At 39.0% G+C, this 16,074-nt stretch overlaps 2 protein-coding genes across 2 annotated transcripts; one reads left to right on the forward strand and one right to left on the reverse strand.

Moving 5' to 3' along the window:
- The first annotated feature begins 4,590 nt into the window (after positions 1-4,590).
- On the forward strand, positions 4,591-7,610 carry LOC128238032 (baculoviral IAP repeat-containing protein 7-A-like). The gene is made up of 4 exons (XM_052953597.1): positions 4,591-4,709; positions 4,858-4,976; positions 5,870-5,921; positions 7,399-7,610. Exons 1-4 carry the CDS (start codon positions 4,595-4,597, stop codon positions 7,608-7,610), a joined length of 498 nt encoding a protein of 165 aa, XP_052809557.1. The 5' UTR covers positions 4,591-4,594.
- An 85-nt stretch (positions 7,611-7,695) lies between these two features.
- On the reverse strand, positions 7,696-10,861 carry LOC128238033 (Kruppel-like factor 18). Its single transcript, XM_052953598.1, has 6 exons — positions 10,856-10,861; positions 10,371-10,601; positions 9,206-10,100; positions 8,598-9,111; positions 8,287-8,421; positions 7,696-7,798 (listed from the first exon to the last, which is right to left on the reverse strand). The coding sequence occupies exons 1-6, from the start codon at positions 10,859-10,861 to the stop codon at positions 7,696-7,698; spliced, it is 1,884 nt and encodes a 627-aa protein (XP_052809558.1).
- Between the last annotated feature and the right edge of the window lie 5,213 nt (positions 10,862-16,074).

The raw sequence follows: 16,074 nt of genomic DNA on the forward strand, positions 1-16,074 counted from the left end.
GTTAAACAAGTGATGGACGTCTTAGGCCTTAATGAATCTAAGTCTACCGTTCATTTATCTAAGGTTGATGATCTTCTGAATGACTTTTACGGTAGAAAATGGCAAACAGATATACAACAGGTTCCCAAACTAAGAACATACAGAGTATTTAAGGACACATTTAATGTTGAAAAGTATATCAGCTTAAACTTGTCCAAAAATGAACGATCTGTATTGTGTCAGTTCAGGTGTGGAATTTTACCACTTAGGATAGAAACAGGTCGGTGAACCTGTGGAACAAAGACTTTGTAGGCACTGTGAACGTTCGTCCATTGAAGACGAAAAGCATTTTCTGTTTGACTGCAGTCTTTATAGCAACTTGAGAAATACGCACTACAGCGATATTTTTAACCAGGACATCGACCTAAATGTGAATGAAAAACTAGTTCATGTGATGTCAAATTATCCACGTAGGATTGCCAAATTCCTGGTACATGCCTTTTTGATAAGAAGAAATACTTTGTATAGATAGATTTATATAATGCATGACATAGAATGTTGCTATATATTTTATAATACATCTCCATGATAAGCACTAGCGTTATCGCATTGATGTCTTATTTATTACTATCTCTAACATCATAATTATTTTATTTTCAATTAGATAATTTCCACGGCTAAACTATACTGAAATTCCAATATTTGCTATTGTTATAATAGTGCACATCATATACTCATGATATCTGAATGTTTAATATTCAAATATGTCTGTTTTATATAAGTATGCATTCTCTGAATTATTGTAACTTTTTTCTAATTATAGGCCCATTGGGCCGGGTGTTATCTGTTTGATACTTAACTATTGAATTTGTATTATGTTTATACACATGTCACGGTAATAAACAATTTACTTACTTACTTACTTACTTATAAGAATAGATGTTGATTATGACTTGTAAACTTGTTTAATGAGTACAGTTTATACCTGATTGAAATGAAAAAGAATACAACAAGTAATGTTATATTTTTTTCTGAAAAAAAGTAGAGCTTCTTCAAATGTCTCAATTATTATGTTCACCACAATATCATTTACAATATTACAATGTACATTGGTATTATTGTGAGATATTAGTTATATATTTTATTTAGATAACTGTTTAAGATTGGGCAGTTTAGGAGTGTCCATGTATGTTGCTGACAGAGTGGTGTTCAGTAAACTACATTTTTTACATGTATGTATATTTGTGGATATGCATGTATTATGTAGGGTTATTTTTAAATTAATGTATTTAAACTATTATTCAATCCATTCCATTTCTTTCCATGTGTCGTTCACACTCAAAACCACTTTCCATTTTTCCGGCTATTTTGCCATTGAAGAGTTGAATTTTTAGCCTGTCTTATAACAGGTGAAGTATAAGTTTTGTCCAGGTTGTCACTGTCATTAAAGCTGCACTCTCACAGATTGAACGTGTTGACAACTTTTTAATTTTTTGTCTTGAAAAGAGCCAATTTTTGCGAAAATCCATGGAAACCAGGTTTATAAGACTGCCGACAAAAAATAAGATCGCAGATTTTTATATTTAAGTTAAAAAAATGATGTTTTATGCATTTTTCTTAAACCGTTAATAATGGTTAAAGCCATAAAACATTAATTTTCGAACAGAAATATGAAAATCTGCAATCTGATCTTTTGCAACCATTCTTATATCATTGGTATGCAGATATTTACGCAAAAAATTCTCTTTCCAAGACAATTAACGGGTTAATCTGTGAGGGTGCAGCAAAAACCTCAATATTAACCATTACGTTTAACCTTAGGCATTTATATGAAACTTGGCACACAAGTTGCAAGAGACAAAGTCCACATATGTATCAAGGCTCACAATTCTAGGTGTAAAAAATGTTGAGTTAAGTCTCTTTTTTGTTTTGTTTCAAAAGCTACAAAGTTTAGAATTTACAGGCTGTTATAGGTATTTTTTCACTATTTATAACTCATTGTTATAGAATTGTATGTGCATAGAAGATGTTGGTTTTGTAAATGATTACTGGAAATGTTTAATGTTCGTAATGTCCATCTATATTATATCACAATGTTCTTTTGATGTTAGTGTATATCATATCATCGATGTGTGTATATAATTTTTTGTTACATCTGTATATATGTTAATCTCTTCACTTATGGAGGAATAAAAAGTATCTATCTTTCTATCTACCTTTGATGTATCACACAACATTAGTTGGGGATGTTGTATTGGATACATATTTCAACTAAATTTACAGGTTCATAGGGCGTATTCCAGTCCTGATTTGACCATTTTTGAAAGAGTTGTTGCCCTTTGCTTATTTTACATTTACAATTGGTTTATTCGCAAATCCTCTTACGTTTTTCATGCGATTTCTACCAAACTTTCACAGATTGATGATCATAAAGTGAAGCACCGCATATTGTCGGGCTTTCCTGATTTGACCATTTTTAAAAGAGTTATTGCCCTTTGCCTATATTACATTTAAAATTGGTTTCTTCGCAACTCCTCTTACGTTTTTCATGCGATTTCTACCAAACTATCACAGATTGATGATCATAAAGTGAAGCAGCGCATATTATCTGGCTTTCCTGATTTAATCATTTTTGAAAGAGTTATTGCCCTTTGCTTATTTTACATTTAAAATTGGTTTCTTCGCAAATCCTCTTACGTTTTTCATGCGATTTCTACCAAACTTTCACAGATTGATGACTATATAGTGACGCAGCGCATATTTTCGGGCTTTCCTGATTTGACCGTTTTTGAAAGAGTTATTGCCCTTTTTTACATTTGAAATTGGTTTCTTCACAACTCCTCTTACATTTTTCATGCAATTTCTACCAAACTTTCACAGATTGATGACTATATAGTGACACAGCGCATATTGTCGGGCTTTTTGAGTTATTGCCATTTCTTTATTTTACATTTAAAATTGGTTTCTTCGCAACTCCTTACATTTATGATTACATAGTTACACAGCGCATATTGTCAGGCTTTTGCAATTTGACCTTTTTTGAAAGAGTTATTGCCCTTTCTTAATTTTACGCATTTCTTATGTTCCTGAGAAACTACCCTTATCATTGATTGGCTTTCGTTACAAAAAATGTCCCCATGAGGCGGGGGATATAGCTGTCTGTGACCGCTCTTGTTCATATTATTTCGATCATTTGCCTTAAATGACATTAGAACACAATAATATTTCTATCCACTAAACGTATGGTCGCAATACGTGAATGCATATTGTGCAGCAAATATTGTGCATGTGAAGAATGCAGAAAAGGCCAGAGGCCGTAATTGCAAACTTTTGACTTAGTAAGAAAACTAATTATTCGCTTATCTCTCAATAGATTGTTCTTTACTAGATGAGGTCATTTTAGGATCCTGACACTTGGGGCATACATTTAAGGAAAATAATAGGAACCCGAGAATTGCTCCTTAACTTTACCTTCACAGATGACATTTTTGTTAATATACTATTATTTGAAAGCCTTTTTCGCCAAAATGCATTTAGAGAAACTTCCAAGCTTCCTACATAGGACTTACAATTTGTATTCTATTGGGAATAAGGTGTTATTTACAAACTGACTTCACATGGTAGTTTGCATTTGTCGTCGTTGTAAACAGCATAAATATAACGATTTGGGCTCGTGTGTTTGTAGCTGTAAATATTGCTTCTACCTCGATGAAGTGTGAGAACAACTGAATTGTATGTATTGGACAAGGTCAAGTTCCTAAGGCACAGGCCGGGTCGAACTCGTATGGATGAAGAGAAACGCAACCCAAGCTTTGAATGAAAATGGGGCATTTATTTATGCCATAAAATTTTTCTACGAAATATCGTAAAATAAAACATAATAGTCAATAGCATGTAAATAATAACATTTCCCGAAATTCATATCTGGGTGGACAGTCCGCTACGAGGAGAATCCAGTAAAAATCACAGACATGTTTACAGCTACACGGCACAGTCCGAGACATAATCTCGTAACATAGTATATTCTGAACTAAATATAAAAAAGGTAAACACATTTTTAAGAAAAAAAATGGTAACAGTGAATTTGACCCCTTATTAACAATCTCACATGAAAACTAACATCACTTGTAGACTAACATCTTTATAGGAGGATTATTTTTCTAACTAAAGTACTCTTAACATATATATAACACTATTTTCCATTATCGATAACCCAATATGCACAACTTCACATGCTAATTACCATTGGTATAATATGAAACATTAACCATATGAATGAACCACCTACACTTAAAAACAAAAGTATGTTCTGAATAATAAACTTAAGAGCGTATGAACGGAACATTTTCCTCTTGTTCCATTCAGTAACATCTAGGAAGTTGTTAACGCATGAAGAATGATACCAATTCACTATATTCATAATACTACAAAAACTATGGCAACGAACCGCAAGCTCACTGTTCAAGTCGATATCATTTTACCGATTCGCTATACTTGCCGTGATCAGTAGTAACACGAGGGATCCCATTTTGATTACCTACATCTAAACATATATTCACCACTGTCGTAAGATATAAGGTAGTACATATAAATACATTGACAGTTTTGATTCAAAATGGATAATATCTCGGACAGAATGAATACCTTCGACAACTGGCAGTACACAACATCGCCATCTAAATTGGCAGAAGCGGGGTTCTTTTCTATAGCTAACTCACTATATTATAATCGTAAGTCTAACGACGACATTGATTTTTCAAAACATGTTATTCTTTTCTATTCCGAGTTCTTTTAAATGGGTCACATCAAGCAAAAGCATGCGAAATATTTATTTTCGAAATAAACATTATGTTTATGTTAACGTTTATGTTAATTAAGGTTACCACGACATTGTGAAGTGTTATTCATGCGGCACCTCTCTTCGTTACCTGACTGAGGATGATGACCCATGGGCAGTGCATGAACAGGTGTCGAATCTCTGTCCTTTCCTGACAAGTGTGAGTATGAAAGAAATACGACAGTAAAACAATCAAAGTACTGCAGGGGACGGTTAGCCAGAGGACATTGTACAATGTCATGCTGATTGAAGAGGCAGAATTATTTTTTCCTATTGAATGGAGACTGTGTTTAGAGCTTATAAAATGTCCAAATGTATATAGTGATGACTATTTTGTGTACTATTTGTGTTTTACTACTACGATGCGTTGAGGGTAAATATCACAGTGGTTGCTATGTAACGTAAGTACAATAAATTTCTCCCCATAAGTGCACCAAATGTCCAAACAACCTTGCTTTCGTGAGTACGACGTGTTCACAAAATAACATGTTCTAGTTGTAAACTCCAAGTTTCGCTTGCATATGCATTCTGATTGTACACCTTTTTCAAGCTTAAAATCAAACACAAAGCATTACAAGTATATACAATGTAAATTTGAATTAAATTTGTATGATTGTTTACAATATAAACATTCTTTTCTGTAGTTGTTTTCGTCCGTGGGATAGAACTTCTTTATCAGCGACGGTATCAGGCGGTTTAAATAATGTGTATAACCTTTGACCTTTTACTATTATTTATACCCACTTAGAAATGCTAGGTTTGGTATAGTATAACACTGAGCATATAAACATTCATTCGATTACTGAAAAAGTATTTAAAAACGTCCCTCAAAACGCAAACGGCCAATGCGTGTGATTGACACATGCGCCTTAATACATATAATTTCAGTAAAAGTTGTGTTATTTGTTTTGCTATTCAAGCAACCATAGACATGTTTACAATTAATACGTTGTTGACAAATTCCACTAAGATTAATAGCATGATATGTTCCAAAATGTGCCGGAACTGTTTTAGACTTTTTGATATGTATTATATACTGCATTTTATTTTAAGAAAGCTGAATCGTCATCAGTGGCAAGGACGTCTCCAAGATATGTTGAAAAAGGTATGTGCCATTATAATATTTAACTGAACTTATGTTGGCGGTACCCTTTACAGTTGGTCAATGATATTTTGACTTAAAAATGACTTGAAATATTTCTGACTGATACTACAACCTATGCTCTCCTATACTTACGTACATTATGTAAAGTAATGATCACGCCATTTTTTCGCTCGAGTATTTTTATATATTTGAAATGACTAAGCTTTTAGCACGGTAAATATAACCATACAATATTATACAATTATTTCAAGGTTATTCGATTTACAGTCAAAACTGTTGCACCGTGGTGGAGGGGTTGACATATGAACTGTTGTCCGAGGCCAATATGCACCGAGTGACAATATGTTTTACTGTTACCTAAACTACCTGGATTAAAACAATATTAAGGATATAATTGATTATTTCCCAATCATTTTTGTATTTGAACAACTTGTTAAAATCATGACTAAGATGCCGTCTAAAAATAACGTCATAGCACTAAAGGGAAATAGTACATACTGTTGACCGGGATGAAGTTCAATCAAAGACAAATCGATAGCTTTCATGTAAAACAGAAAACAACAACAACAATAGCAGAATAGTATTTATATAACGAATCGCGTTATGATCATAGTCATCAATATTCGCCTGACCATCTCCAAATGGATGTATTTCCTAAGCCTATTCATCAATAGCATTCATTGTGCAATAAAAATGAACTCATTTTTTGACACGACAACACCAAACACCTAATACCACGTGTGATACCTGCAAATTAGTAGTGCAAAGTCGTTCCGCAAAAACATGAATGTTTATACACGTTCAAATTTACATATATATATGGGCCAATGTGGAAATATATTGCTAATAAGTTTGCTTTTCCAATTTTCTATGAAATTAAACTGGACCAGTACAAAATGTGACGGAGTTAGGGCATTGGAACTACTGAAGAATTCTCTTTTCATTTACAATCGTTCCTTGTTTGTAAAACAAATACTCTTCGCTAGATATCTCTGAGTGTTGAACTGTTGAGCAAATTCCTCCAAATATAATGCATCAGGATTTAATATAAATTTCATTTGCATTCAGAAGGAAAACGTCTTGCGACATTACATTTAGGTCGAATTGTCCCAGACAGATCAACCTAAAAAGCATTGCGGCTTCTTGATGCTAGCTGTCATTTTAAATAAGGTTAAAAATGTGATTTTCTCACTGTTAAAAACACAATATACAGGGCAATCACAACAAAGTTAGATATTATCGACAAACACTTTAATGCAGGTCCTTTATTAGTTTTTAACGTATTTCTATCACAATATTAACTATAAATGTTAATTTTTCTCAGCTGTTTAATAAACATAAACGTGTATGGAAGGCTTTAAAAAGAGGTATAACCTGAACAATGTTGTTGTCCGTCATACCAACTGTTTCGTGGGTATGAAGATTCCTTAAAAATTTTAAACTGTATACATTACATTATTTCCATATCGAACACCAGCACCCTCAGAGATGTCCATGTCGGAACTAGAAGAGTACAACAGGCGACGACGGACCATGTTGGAGTGCAGGGTCTGTAGAGAGAGGCAAGCCTGCATGTTGCTGATACCCTGTGGTCGTAGGGCGACCTGTGGGGAGTATGCACGGAACACAAGCACTTGCCCGGACTGTGAAGGAGATGTCACAAAGATGGTGAAGACTTATATTGCATGAAGATGCATTGTCTGACTGTCTTACAAATAACTATTGCACTTTCTTTTCAGATTTGACTTAAATCTATGACTGTGAATTTTATTAATCAGTTGTGGTTGTATTTCCCTGTGCCTTTCATAAAATTTGAAGAAATAAAAAATAAATGTTCCTCGATCTTGATTGGTTGCCTGTAGGTAGAGATTGGTTGCCTGTAGGTAGAGATTGGTTGACTGTAGGTAGTGATTGGTTGCCTGTAGGTAGGGATTGGTTGCCTGTAGGTAGAGATTGGTTGCCTGTAGGTAGAGATTGGTTGCCTGTAAGTAGAGATTGGTTGCCTTAAGGTAGAGTGTGGTTGCCTGTAAGTAGTGATTGGTTGCATGTAGGTAGAGATTGTTGCCTGTAGGTAGTGCTTGGTTGCCTGTACGTAGAGATAGTTGCTTGTAGGTAGGGATTGGTTGCCGGTAGGTAGAGATTGGTTGCCTGTAGGTAGCGATTGGTTGCCTGTAGGTAGAGATTGGTTGTGATTGGTTGTGTGTAGGTAGCGATTGGTTGCCTGTAGGTAGAGATTGGTTGCCTGGTAGAGATTGGTATCCTATAGGTAGGGATTGGTTGCTTCTAAGTAGAGATTGGTTGCCTGTAGGTAGAGATCGGTTGCCTGTAGGTAGATATTGGTTGCCTGTAGGTGGAGATTGCTTGCCTGTAGGTCGATATTGGTTGTGATTGGTTGCCTGTAGGTAGAGATTGGTTGCCTGTAGGTATATATTGGTTGTGATTGGTTGCCTGTAGGTAGAGATTGGTTGCCTGTAGGTATATATTGGTTGTGATTGGTTGCCTGTAAGTAGAGATTGGTTGACTTAGGTAGATATTGGTTGTGATTGGTTGCCTGTAGTTTGAGATTGATTGCCTGTAGGTAGAGATTTGTTGCGAATGGTTGCCTGTAGGTAGCGGTTGGTTGCCTGTAGGTAGAGATTGGTTGCCGGTAGGTAGAGATTGGTTGCCTGTAGGTACTGATTGGTTGCCTTTAGGTAGAAATTGGTTGCCTGTAGGTAGGGATTGGTTGCCGGTAGGTAGATATTGGTTGCCTGTAAGTAGAGATTGATTGTCTGTAGGTAGGGATTGGTTGTCTGTAGGTAGGGATTGGTTGACTGTACGTAGATATTGGTTGCCTGTAAATAGAGATTGGTGGCCTTTAGGTAGTTATTGGTTGCCTGTAAGTAGAGATTGGTTGCCTTTAGGAAGTGATTGGTTGCCTGTAGGTAGAGATTGGTGGCCTGTAGGTAGGGATTAGTTGCCTGTAAGTAGAGATTGGTTTGCCTGTAGGTAGAGATTGGTTGCCTGTAGGTAGAAATTGGTTGCCTGTAGGAAGAGATTGTTGCATGTAGGTAGTGATTGGTTGCCTGTAGGTAGAGATTGTTGCCTGCAGGTAGTAATTGGTTGCCTATAGGTAGAGATTTGTTGCCTGTAGGAAGAGATCGGTTGGCTTTAGGTAGAGATTCGTTGCCTGTAGGTAGCGATTGGTTGCCTGTAAGAAGAGAATGGTAGTGATTGGTTGCCTGTAGGTAGAGATTAGTTTCCTGTAGGTAGTAATTGGTTGCCTATAGGTAGAGATTTGTTGCCTGTAGGAAGAGATCGGTTGCCTGTAGGTAGAGATTCGTTGCCTGTAGGTAGCGATTGGTTGCCTGTAAGTAGAGATTGGTTGTGATTGGTTGCATGTAGGTAGCGATTGGTTGCCTGTAGATAGAGATTGGTTGCCGGTAGAGATTGATTGGCTGTAGATAGATATTGGTTGTGATTGGTTGCCTGTAGGTAGAGATTGGTTGCCTTTAAGTAAAGATATGTTGTGTTTAGTTGCCTGAAGGTAGCGATTGGTTGCCTGTAAGTAGAGATTGGTTGCCTGTAGGAAGAGATTGGTTGCCTGGTAGTATTGGTATCCTGTAGGTAGGGACTGGTTGCCTGTAGGTAGATATTGGTTGCCTGTAAGTAGAGATTGGTTGCCTGTAGGTAGAGATTGGTTGTCTGTAGGTAGATATTGGTTGTGATTGGTTGCCTGTAGGTATATATTGGTTGTGATTGGTTGTGTGTAGGAAGCGATTGGTTGCCGGGAGGTAGAGATTGGTTGCCGGTAGAGATTGGTTGCCAGTTGGTAGAGATTGGTTGACTGTAGGTAGATATTGGTTGTGATTGGTTGGCTGTAGGTAGAGATTGGTTGCCATTGGTTGCCTGTAAGAAGGGATTGGTTGCATGTAGGTAGAGATTGGTTGTCTGTAGGTAGAGATTGGTTGCCTGGCAGAGAGTGGTATCCTGTAGGTAGGGATTGGTTGCCTGTAGGTTGATATTGGTTGACTCTAGGTAGAGATTGGTTGTCTGTATGTAGAGATTGGTTGACTCTAGGTAGAGATTGGTTGCCTGTAAGTAGTGATTGGTTGCCCTTAGGTAGAGATTGGTTGCCTGTAGGTAGAGATTGGTTGTCTGTAGGTAGAGATTGATTGTCTGTAGGTAGTGATTGGTTGCCTGTAGGTAGTGATTGGTTGCCTGTATTTAGAGATTGGTTGCCTGTAAGTAGGGATTGGTTGCCTGTAGTTGGGATTGGTTGCCTGTAGGTAGGGATTGGTTGCCTCTATGAAGATATTGGTTGCCTTAAGGTAGGGATGGTTGCCTGTAGTTGGGATTGGTTGCCTGTAGATAGAGATTGGTTGTCTGTAGGTAGAGATTGGTTGCCTTTAGGTAGAGATTGGTTGCCTGTAGGTAGAGATTGGTTGCCTGTAAATAGGGATTGGTTGCCTGTAGGTAGTGATTGGTTGCCTGTTGGTAGGGATTGGTTGCCTGTAAGTAGAGATTGGTTGCCTGTAGGTTGGGATCGGTTGTCTGTATGTAGAGATTGGTTGCCTGTAGGTAGGGATCGGTTGTCTGTACGTAGAGATTGGTTGCCTTTATGTAGAGATTGGTTGCCTGTATTTTGGGATTGGTTGCCTGTAGGTAGTGATTGGTTGTCGGGAGGTAGTGATTGGTTGCCTGTAGGTAGAAATTGGTTGCCTGTAGGTAGAGATTGGTTGCCTGTAGGTAGAGATCGGTTGTGTGTAGGTAGAGATTGGTTGCCTTTAGGAAGAGATTGGTTGCCAGTAGGTAGAGATTGGTTGCCTTTATGTAGATACTATAATTATTGTACTATAAACACGTACTGCTACTCGAATTATGGCCTGAAATAACCACTCGCAGTGCAGTGGCTTTATCAATCTTCGAGAAGTCAAAAGTTGAAAAGTTCTAACTACCATTTCTTTATCCAATTTTCTTGTACTTTTTTCAATTAATATTATAGATTAAATGCTAAATTTATCAGCACAATAATTTCTTTGACAAGATAATTGCGAGCTCCCCGTCTGACGAATATTTTCAAGCTAAAGCTTAACTTAAAACCTGATTTTAATCAAAGTTCACTAATCTTTCATTAAAAATTAGCGTATCTTATTAATGAGAAAATACGGCAGCTAATACACAGTGCACATAGTTAGCTTAACAAAGACAGATACTACGCTCTTAATTGTGATGGATACGCTAGTAATAATAACTATAATTATTAATGTTATTATTATCTACATACAGAGAAACAACATTTTGAATGGCGAGGTGAAAATGCGCCGAATGACAGGTAAAATGTGTTAAGTTGCGGGGTAAAAATTGCTCAGTGACGGGATGCAGGTAAAAGTGTCCTTAGTGGCGGGGTGAAAATGTGCCACGTGGCGGGGTGAAAATGCGCCAAGTGACGGGATAAAGATGCCCCGAATGGCAGATTTAAATGTGCTTAGTAATGGGGTGAAAATTGTTTAGTGACGGGATGAAAATGCGCCGAATTGCAGGTAAAAGTGTCCTTAGTGGCGGGGTGAAAATGTGCTTAGTAGCTGGGTGTGAATGCGCCAAGTGACGGGGTAAAAATGTGCCAAGTGGCGGGTTGAAATGCGCCAAATGGCAGGTAAAAATGCGCCAAATGGCAGGGTGAAAATGGGTCAAATGACGGGATCGAAAATGCGCCAAATGGCAGGTAAAAATGTGCTTAGTAGCGGGGTTAACATACACCAAGTAGCGGGGTGTAAATGCGCCATGATGGGTTGAAAATGCGCCGAATGGCAGTTGAAAATGCGCCAAATGACGGGGTGAAAATGCGCCGATTGGCGGGGTGAAAATGCGCAGAATGACAGGTAAAAATGTGTTAAGTTGCGGAGTGAAAATTGCTCAGAGACGGGATGAAAATGCGCCTAATTGCAGGTAAAAGTATTCTAAGTGGCTTGGTGAAAATGTGCCAAGTGGCAGGGTGAAAATGCGCCACGTGGCGCGGTAAAAATGCGCCGATTGACGGGATGGAAATGCGCCGAATTGCAGGTAAAAAGTGCCTAGTGATGTGGTGAAAATGCTCCTAGTGACGGGGTGAAAATGCGTCCAATTGCAGTTAAAATGTGCTAAGTAGCGGATTGAAAATGCGCCAAGTGGCGGGGTAAAAATGTGCCAAGTGGCGGGGTGAAAATGCGCCGAGTAACGGGGTGAAAATGCGCCAAGCAACGGGGTGAAAATGCGCCGAGTAATGGGGTGAAAATGCGCCGAAAGGCAAGTAAAAAGGTGCCTAGTGGCGGGGTAAAATGTGCTTAGTAGCTGGGTGAGAATGCGCCAAGTGACGGGGTAAAAATGTGCCAAGTGGCGGGTTGAAATGCGCCAAATGGCAGGTAAAAATGCGCCAAATGGCAGGGTGAAAATGGGTCAAATGACGGGATCGAAAATGCGCCGAATGGCAGGTAAAAATGTGCTTAGTAGCGGGGTTAACATGCACCAAGTAGCGGGGTGTAAATGCGCCATGATGGGTTGAAAATGCTCCGAAAGGCAGTTGAAAATGCGCCAAATGACCCCGCTACTTGGCGCATTTTCACCCCGTTACTCGGCGCATTTTCACCCCGCCACTTGGCACATTTTCACCCCGCCACATGGCGCACTTTCACCCCGCCACTAAGGACACTTTTACCTGCAATTCGGCGCATTTTCATCCCGTCACTAAACAATTTTCACCACATTACTAAGCACATTTATATCTGCCATTCGGGGCATCTTTATCCCGTCACTTGGCGCATTTTCACCCCGCCACGTGGCACATTTTCACCCCGCCACTAAGGACACTTTTACCTGCATCCCGTCACTGAGCAATTTTTACCCCGCAACTTAACACAATTTACCTGTCATTCGGCGCATTTTCACCTCGCCATTCAAAATGTTGTTTCTCTGTATGTAGATAATAATAACATTAATAATTATAGTTATTATTACTAGCGTATCCATCACAATTAAGAGCGTAGTATCTGTCTTTGTTAAGCTAACTATGTGCACTGTGTATTAACTGCCGTATTTTCTCATTAATAAGATACGCTAATTTTTAATGAAAGATTAGTGAACTTTGATTAAAATCAGGTTTTAAGTTAAGCTTTAGCTTGAAAATATTCGTCAGACGGGGAGCTCGCAATTATCTTGTCAAAGAAATTATTGTGCTGATAAATTTAGCATTTAATCTATAATATTAATTGAAAAAAGTACAAGAAAATTGGATAAAGAAATGGTAGTTAGAACTTTTCAACTTTTGACTTCTCGAAGATTGATAAAGCCACTGCACTGCGAGTGGTTATTTCAGGCCATAATTCGAGTAGCAGTACGTGTTTATAGTACAATAATTATAGTATCTACATAAAGGCAACCAATCTCTACATACAGGCAACCAATCTCTACCTAAAGGCAACCAATCTCTACCTACACACAACCGATCTCTACCTACAGGCAACCAATCTCTACCTACAGGCAACCAATATCTACCTACAGGCAACCAATCACTACCTCCCGACAACCAATAACTACCTACAGGCAACCAATCCCAAAATACAGGCAACCAATCTCTACATAAAGGCAACCAATCTCTACGTACAGACAACCGATCCCTACCTACAGGCAACCAATCTCTACATACAGACAACCGATCCCAACCTACAGGCAACCAATCTCTACTTACAGGCAACCAATCCCTACCTACAGGCAACCAATCACTACCTACAGGCAACCAATCCCTATTTACAGGCAACCAATCTCTACCTACTGGCAACCAATCTCTTCCTAAAGGCAACCAATCTCTACCTACAGACAACCAATCTCTATCTACAGGCAACCAATCCCAACTACAGGCAACCATCCCTACCTTAAGGCAACCAATATCTTCATAGAGGCAACCAATCCCTACCTACAGGCAACCGATCACTACCTACAGGCAACCAATCCCTACTTACAGGCAACCAATCTCTAAATACAGGCAACCAATCACTACCTACAGGCAACCAATCACTACCTACAGACAATCAATCTCTACCTACAGACAACCAATCTCTACCTACAGGCAACCAATCTCTACCTAAGGGCAACCAATCACTACTTACAGGCAACCAATCTATACCTAGAGTCAACCAATCTCTACATACAGACAACCAATCTCTACCTAGAGTCAACCAATATCAACCTACAGGCAACCAATCCCTACCTACAGGATACCACTCTCTGCCAGGCAACCAATCTCTACCTACAGACAACCAATCTCTACCTACATGCAACCAATCCCTTCTTACAGGCAACCAATGGCAACCAATCTCTACCTACAGCCAACCAATCACAACCAATATCTACCTACAGTCAACCAATCTCTACCAACTGGCAACCAATCTCTACCGGCAACCAATCTCTATCTCCCGGCAACCAATCGCTTCCTACACACAACCAATCACAACCAATATATACCTACAGGCAACCAATCACAACCAATATCTACCTACAGACAACCAATCTCTACCTACATGCGACCAATCTCTACTTACAGGCAACCAATATCTACCTACAGGCAACCAGTCCCTACCTACAGGATACCAATACTACCAGGCAACCAATCTCTTCCTACAGGCAACCAATTTCTACTTACAGGCAACCAATCGCTACCTTCAGGCAACTAAACACAACAAATCTTTACTTAAAGGCAACCAATCTCTACCTACAGGCAACCAATCACAACCAATATCTATCTACAGCCAATCAATCTCTACCGGCAACCAATCTCTATCTACAGGCAACCAATCGCTACCTACATGCAACCAATCACAACCAATCTCTACTTACAGGCAACCAATCGCTACCTACAGGCAACGAATCTCTACCTACAGGCAACCGATCTCTTCCTACAGGCAACAAATCTCTACCTATAGGCAACCAATTACTACCTGCAGGAAACAATCTCTACCTACAGGCAACCAATCACTACCAATCTCTTCTTACAGGCAACCAATCGCTACTTACAGGCAACGAATCTCTACCTACAGCCAACCGATCTCTTCCTACAGGCAACAAATCTCTACCTATAGGCAACCAATTACTACCTGCAGGCAACAATCTCTACCTACAGGCAACCAATCACTACCTACAGGCAACAATCTCTTCCTACAGGCAACCAATTTCTACCTACAGGCAACCAATCTCTACCTAGAGGCAAACCAATCTCTACTTACAGGCAATCAATCCCTACCTACAGGCCACCAATCTCTACCTACAGGCAACCAATCACTTCCTAAAGGCAACCAATCTCTACTTACAGGCAACCAATAACTACCTAAAGGCCACCAATCTCTATTTACAGGCAACCAATATCTACGTACAGTCAACCAATCCCTACCTACAGACAACCAATCCCTATCTACAGACAATCAATCTCTACTTACAGGCAACCAATATCTACCTACCGGCAACCAATCCCTACCTACAGGCAACCAATTTCTACCTAAAGGCAACCAATCAGTACCTACAGGCAACCAATCTCTACCTACCGGCAACCAATCTCTACCTACAGGCAACCAACCGCTACCTACAGGCAACCATTCGCAACAAATCTCTACCTACAGGCAATCAATCTCAAACTACAGGCAACCAATCACAACCAATATCTACCTAAGTCAACCAATCTCTACCTACAGGCAACCAATCACAACCAATATATACCTACAGGCAACCAATCTCTACCTACACACAACCAATCACAACCAATATATACCTACAGGCAACCAATCTCTACCTACAGGCAACCAATCACAACCAATATCGACCTACAGGCAAGCAATCTCCACCAACAGGCAACCAATATCTACCTACAGGCAACCAATCTCTACCTACAGGCAACCAATCTCTACTTAGAAGCAACCAATCCCTACCTATAGGATACCAATCTCTACCAGGCAACCGATCTCTACCTACAGGCAACCAATCGCTACCTACACACAACCAATCACAACCAATCTCTACCTACAGGCAACCAATCGCTACCTACAGGCAACCCATCTCTACCTACCGGCAACCAATCACTACCTACAAGCAACAATCTCTACGTACAGGCAACCAAGCACTACCTACAGGCAACAATCTCTACCTACATGCA

The sequence above is a fragment of the Mya arenaria genome, chromosome 6 (assembly GCF_026914265.1).
Source record: "Mya arenaria isolate MELC-2E11 chromosome 6, ASM2691426v1".
NCBI classification, from domain to species: domain Eukaryota; kingdom Metazoa; phylum Mollusca; class Bivalvia; order Myida; family Myidae; genus Mya; species Mya arenaria.

What these genes read in the sequence shown, in the direction of transcription:
- LOC128238032 (XM_052953597.1), top strand. Translation starts at nt 4,595, where the DNA reads ATGGATAATATCTCGGACAGAATGAATACCTTCGACAACTGGCAGTAC. An exon ending in TAACTCACTATATTATAATC is followed by an intron (nt 4,710 to 4,857) that starts GTAAGTCTAACG and finishes ATGTTAATTAAG; the next exon opens with GTTACCACGACATTGTGAAG. An exon ending in TCTGTCCTTTCCTGACAAGT is followed by an intron (nt 4,977 to 5,869) that starts GTGAGTATGAAA and finishes TTTTATTTTAAG; the next exon opens with AAAGCTGAATCGTCATCAGT.
- LOC128238033 (XM_052953598.1), bottom strand. An exon ending in CAACCAATCACTACCTACAG is followed by an intron (nt 10,101 to 10,370) that starts GCAACCAATCCC and finishes CACTACCTACAG; the next exon opens with GCAACCAATCACTACCTACA. An exon ending in CAACCAATATCGACCTACAG is followed by an intron (nt 7,799 to 8,286) that starts GCAAGCAATCTC and finishes CTCTACCTACAG; the next exon opens with GCAACCAATCTCTACCTACA.